At 47.4% G+C, this 6,367-nt stretch overlaps 1 protein-coding gene across 2 annotated transcripts in view; it reads left to right on the top strand.

The window, feature by feature from the left end:
• Positions 1–221: 221 nt before the first annotated feature.
• YY1 (YY1 transcription factor) overlaps positions 222–6,367 on the top strand; it is a 36,966-nt gene continuing 30,820 nt past the window's right edge. Inside the window, exon 1 of one of the 2 annotated variants that reach the window (XM_021007329.2) lies at positions 222–1,019. In XM_021007329.2, the coding sequence (XP_020862988.1) occupies positions 335–1,019 (685 nt within the window). In that variant the 5' untranslated portion in view covers positions 222–334. The remainder of the gene's footprint in view (positions 1,020–6,367) is intronic. The other variant, XM_021007330.2, reaches the window with a different exon arrangement.

Here is a 6,367-nt window from a genome sequence, read left to right as displayed (position 1 = left end):
GAAGAGGGGGGGAAAGCCCGGAGACCCGGCCCGAAGGGTGGGGTGGGAGGGGAGGGGGGGCAGCAGCCTCTCCAGCCTGGACGAGAAGCCTGAGCGAGCGCGGAGCGAGAAGGGGGACAGAGAACACCGACAGCCCGCCCGCCTGCTTGCCCGCCCCTCCCCCTTACCCTCCCTCCCCCTTCCCCAGATTCCCCCCCCCCCGCTCGCTCCCTTCCCTTCCCCACGACCGGCCGCCTTGCCCGCCTCGCCCGCCCGCAGCGGAGGAGGACGCGGACGAGGGGGTGGAGAGCGGCTGTAGCGGCCGGGGCAGGCGGCGGCAGGAGAGGCTTCAGCCATGGCCTCGGGCGACACCCTCTACATCGCCACGGACGGCTCGGAGATGCCGGCCGAGATCGTGGAGCTGCATGAGATCGAGGTGGAGACCATCCCCGTGGAGACCATCGAGACCACCGTGGTGGGCGAGGAGGAGGACGACGAGGAGGATGACGAGGACGGCGCGGGAGGCGGCGGCGGGGGGGGCGGCGGCCACGGCGGCCACCACCACCATCACCACCACCACCACCACCACCCGCCCATGATCGCCCTGCAGCCGCTCGTCACCGACGACCCCAGCCAGGTCCACCACCACCAGGAGGTGATCCTGGTGCAGACCCGCGAGGAGGTGGTGGGCGGCGACGACTCGGACGGCCTGCGGGCCGAGGACGGCTTCGAGGACCAGATCCTCATCCCCGTGCCCGCGCCGGCCGGCGGCGAGGAGGACTACATCGAGCAGACGCTGGTCACGGCCGCGGCGGCCGGCAAGAGCGGCGGCGGCTCGTCGTCGTCTGGCGGCGGCCGGATGAAGAAGGGCGGTGGCGGAGGCAAGAAGAGCGGCAAGAAGAGTTACCTGAGCGGCGGCGGCGGCGGGGCAGGCGGCGGCGGCGGCGGCGGGGCCGAGCCGAGCGGCAGGAAGTGGGAGCAGAAGCAGGTGCAGATCAAGACCCTGGAGGGGGAGTTCTCCGTCACCATGTGGGCCTCAGGTGAGCGGCGCCAGGCCGAGGAAGGCGAGGGGAGACGGGACGCGGCCCGGGCGACACGTCCCCGGCTCCCCCGGCCCCGGGGATGTTTTTGTTTTGAAGGGAAGCCATGTTTTATGTGTGTGATGGGCGCCGCCATCTTCTTCGCCAGGGCAAGTATGGCGGCCCCAAAAGATGGCGGGGCCTGTGCGGCGGCGGGGGCGGCGGGGCTGCTGGGACCCGTCCGGGGGGAAAGGAAGATGGCGGCGCTGGCGGTGTGGAGGGGACTTGGGGGAGGGGTGGTGCGGGGGGGGGGCGCGGGCGGCGCGCCGGCTCCACAACTAGGCCGCAATGGCGTAGTTTCTCCGAGAGGGGGAAGCGGCCGCGGAGGGGAGGGGGAGGGGAGGAGTAGGGGCGGGGGGTGGGGCCAGGCTCTGGTGAGGGGGGGTGGGGCGGGGGTGTCTCGAAGCCTCTACCTCCACGCTGCTGCCCGCTCCTTTCTCCACGCGCCCCCACCCTCGCCCCACCTCCTCTCCCCGCTCCGGCTCGTCCTCTCCCAGCTCCTCCCGCCACGCGCCCTCCCCGTCGGGCTGCTCCAACCCCTTTCCTCCCCCTGGGTCCCTGCAGCCTCGCGCGGGGGGGGGTGGTCTCTCCGGGTCACCGTTACCCCAGGAGGGGGGGTGGAACCGCTGCATTGTTCTAGCCGCGGCTCGAGGCTCCGCTTTCTCCTCCTCCTCCCCTCCTCTCCTCCCGCCCTCTTTCGGCGGGGGCGGGGGAAGGAGCGGAGTTCGGCCTCCCGGGCCCTTTACCCCGGCGGACCCTCACCAGCCCCTGGGGGGACCCCGGCGGGGGGCGGGCTGCCTGACCTGGCTGTTTTTCCCCAGTCGGCTTGGAAAGTGGGGCTTGGAGTAGGAAGTGCTGGAGGGCAGGAGGCCTCTTTTCTGGTAAAGACTTAGTGCTTGAGGAGGAAGGCCCGAATCGAGCTTAGGTTCTCTTAGTGATTAGATTACAGCGCACACACCCGGCGGCTGCCCCCCAGCCCCACCTCCTCCTTTGCGGTGAGAAGCTGTTTGTTTCCTTCGCATTTCCTCTGCTCTTTTCCCAAGAAGACCCTTTTCAAACGGGGCGGCGAAGTTTTGCCCATTTTCACTTACTCTTTAAGTTTCCTTCAACTAGTTCAAAATTGGGTCATTCTCTGGAAATTGTGCTATTGAAGCACCTCTTTTTGTAACATTTTATATTTCCAGCCTTTTTTCAATATTGGTATGTCTCAAATTATTTTTTGGTAGTAGTAGTAATAGTAGTACACACTGATTTTGATCTAAATTGAAACTAGGTTTGGAAATGAAAACTAAAAATATAGGAAATTTTTCTCATTAAAAATATTGCGCAAGAAAATATTTCAAATATTTTTTAAAAGGTTGGATTCAGCTTTGATTTTACACATAAAAAGTTTTCTGGCAGAAAAGTGATATATGAGGTGGTTTTGCCCTCTACCTCAAGAAACCTAAAGAAATCTTACTTTCAAAAGGTGTCTTACTGCTTTTCGTGTAGCAGTGTTGTATAACTGTATTACCTAGCAAAGTTGGAGGATATTAGATAGGGGGCTAAGATGACTACAATTGCAAATAGTAATTCATCATCTGAGGTTTCAAGGTTGACACTGAATTTGTTGCCCTCCACAACCACTTTTTCCTATCTTCTCCCCCCCACCCCACCCCCCAAAAAAACCCTGCATAGCAGTAGTTTCTTTTAAATTGCCCTAATCTTAACTTTTGAATCAAGACAGTCTTTGTTATTGTTAAAACCAGAAAAGAACAAGCTATGGATAAGAGACTAAAATATGAAACTGGTTTAGATCTTTCCAATGAGAAACCGTTAATATAACTGAAGCCAGGTGTAGGTATGTGATTCGAGGGACAGTTGAACAAATGGACTGTGCTAAAATCTCTTAACATGTTGACATGCGCCTAGAGACCTTGAATTCAGGATGCCCTGGGGAGATTTTAGTAACCCTACTTGTGCAGAAGCTGGGTGTTTAAATTTATGGAAATTGAGTATTGTGCTTACCAAAAAATGCCTCCTTTTCTTGTTTAATCAGGATAGTCTTGTTACTAACAGGTATTTTTCAATTTAATTAGGGACTTCTGGGCTGTTAGAAATTTGAATATAAATAGGTTTGCTGATTTTAGGGGTTTTTTTCCATTGACTTTTACCAAAATTATTTGGGGGTAGATAAAAATGTTGTATATGATTGAAAAGAGTTAAATATAGTGTAATTCTGAAGTTATGCTTACTTATTTAAAAGACATGTGATTGTACATAAGCACCTAAAAACCAGTACGAAAGTTAAGGTTTAAGGAGAGACATCTGTTACAAAGTGGACTTGGAGTCATGAAGATCAAGTTCAACTCTGATCTGATATTACACTTTATGACTATAAATAAGTCACTAAAACTCTAATCTGTGCTTTCTCGTTCTGTAAAATGGGAATAATACCTTATAGATCATTGTGAAGTACAGTAGCTATATAAACCTCAAATTAAAAATGGCTATAATTTTTATAGCACTTAATATGGGCCAGGTACTTTACAAATATTACCTCATTTGATCCTTACAACAACCCTTAAAGTTGAGTGCTGTTATCCCCATCTTTTTTTTTTCTTTTGGAGGCAATAGGGGTTAAGTGACTTGCCTAGGGTCACACAGCTAGCTAGTGTTTGAACTCAGGTCCTCCTGAGGCCAGGGTGGTGCTATAACCACTGCACCACCTAGCTGACCCCTTGTTATCCCCGTCTTGCAGTTTAGGAAACTGAGGCAGACCAAGGCTAAGTGACTTGGCCCAAGGACACAATGCAATACTAGTAAGTGCCTGAAGCTGAATTTAAGCCCACATCTTCCTGATTCCAATCCCTGCCCTCAACCTGCTGTCACCTAGGAACCTCAGTCTTGCTTCCTTATTTGTAAAACAGGTATAATATTCTGTGTTAAATACTTAATTAACCTCAGGGCATCCCCATGACATGAGTATCCTGCCTGTTTTACCAATGAGGAAAATTTCAGAAGAGGTGAGTTGCTTGATACAAAGTGTCAAAACTTGTCTTCTAACCCAGTTTTGACTCCTAAACCCAGTATTCTCTTTTTCAGCTTCAGAAGGGTTAATAGAGAATACCTCCAACTTTGAATTTTATAGATGGTAATGTAGAGTCAGAAGTAACTGAGACAGGCCCAATCGTGCAAGGTTAGCCTGACTGAAAATCAACTAGCAAGAGAGTTGAGAATTTTAAGTTTCTTGAGTAATTGAAAGGTAATTATCAGCATTTTTAAAATATTGTTTTCCCTCTGCCTGTGACTGTTCGTGCAGTTGCAAAACTTAGGATTTAGTGTAAATTACCATAGGATGGCCCTGTAACATCCATAAGCATACTGACATGTAGTTAATATTAGATGATGATAATATATGGCATTTTGCTTCCACTGACATGTTTTGTGGTAGACTATCCCCCTTCCCTCTGCCTTTTGTGGTTGAGGGCATATTACAGAAGAAAAGCTAAAGGGTTTGTGGTCAGCAGGGCATGTCCTAAGTTCCAATTCACAATATGGTTTTCTTAGAAGTGGGATAACTTGAAGTGGAAACGTGAGTGAGGAAATGATTGAAACGTTCCATTGTACTAAATGTGGACGATGTATGTTTGGATTTAGGATTTTTTAAAAATACTGCAAACCTTTAGCATAATATTCTGCATTGAGATTGACTAAAAGCCATTTTTGGTCCAGAAACAATAATTAACATTTCTCAAATGCTTTTAAGGTTTACGAAGTACTTCACTTATAACAGTCCAGTAAGATAGGTCATGTTATTCCCATCGTATAGATCAGGAGTTCTCAACCTGGGGTGCATGGATAGATTTCAGGGGGCCTATTAACTTAGATATGGGAAAATCTTTTTGTCTTTATTTTGACTAACTTCTAAGTGAAATTTAGCAAGCCTTTTTCCATTTATTTAAAAACATTGAACTAAGAATAGATTCATGGGCTTCACCAGACTGCCAGTGGGGTCCATGGCACAAAAAAAAAAGATTAAGAACCTCCTGCTGTAGATAAAGAAGTATTCATGTACAAAATCCTTGTCCATAATCTCATTAATAATAGTGGTGAAATGAACTTAGACTTGAATCCCATTCTGGCACTTAGTGCCTATGTGACCTTGAACAAGTCACTTACCCTTCAGCACCACAGTTATCCTCATCTGTGAAATGAGAGGATTGGACTAAATGACTCTCTGGCATCTCTTATAAATCAAGATTATAATCAAATTTAATCGGTGAAGAAGTAAAGGAGTCTCAGGTTTAATGCTGTCAATATAGCAGAATGCTATTTGAAGTAGAAATCTGTCCAGTATTCAGGAATCAGTTACCCAAGTTGTACAGTAACTCAAATCTCACCTGCCTGCTGCTGCCATCTACTTGCCCTTACCAAGAGGAGAGAAAGAATCATGGAATCCTAGCAGCTTAGAAGACCCGGAAAGCCATCATTTTACAGTGGCCAAAACTGAGTTTAACTTGCCCAGGATCACACAACTAATTAAATATGAACCATTGTTTTTCTACAATTCTTTTTATAAGTACAGCAATTTAGAACTATAGCCTCAATGATCATCTTTTGAATGGAAGACAGGAATGAGTAGAAATTGTTAGGCCCTCATTCATGGTTCCTTTTTTTAAGGACAACCTAGAAAATTACGTATTTTGAGAAAATTCCTTAGTCTCTCAGCGTGGTTGGCTATTTTTTTTTTGTTTGCTTGGCTTTTTTTTTTTAACTATAGTTCTTAATCACAGTTCAATTTAGGATATTGTAAACAAATTGCTTTTCACACTCTTAAAATGCTTTTTTCTATGGATAATGAAAACATATTTCTCTGTTATCAAATTTAGAGCTCAATTTCATATTGGGATTCTCCAGTACTCAATTTTTCTGTTTTAAATATTAAACCACTGGCTTAGTGAGAACTGGAAATCCCGTAATTGTGATATAATCTCTATACCCTTATTTGAGAGAAAGCTGTGTATTTACCATCTGTCAAACTGGATGTTGAAATGCTTTGTGTTTGAGCTCTAAAGGGATATTAAGAGATCATCTAGTTCAAGGATTCTTAACCTTTTTTGTGTTGTGGATCCTTCTGGCAGTCAGGTGAAATCTTAGCACGCTTCAGAAAAATGTTTTTTACAAGCATAAAATGTATAGGATTACAAAAGAAACCTAATTATTGAAATTTTTTTTTTAATTTACTAGCCCAAGTTAAGCATCCCTGATATAATCCAGTCCTTAATTATACTGATGAAAGCAAATACTCCAAGCTCAGTGACTTGGTC

Source organism: Phascolarctos cinereus, unplaced genomic scaffold (assembly GCF_003287225.1).
Source record: "Phascolarctos cinereus isolate Bilbo 61053 unplaced genomic scaffold, phaCin_HiC Scaffold_2;HRSCAF=192, whole genome shotgun sequence".
NCBI classification, from domain to species: Eukaryota; Metazoa; Chordata; class Mammalia; order Diprotodontia; family Phascolarctidae; genus Phascolarctos; species Phascolarctos cinereus.
The sequence above is the reverse complement of the archived record's forward strand: the minus strand, read 5'-3'. Positions and strand labels throughout refer to the sequence as shown.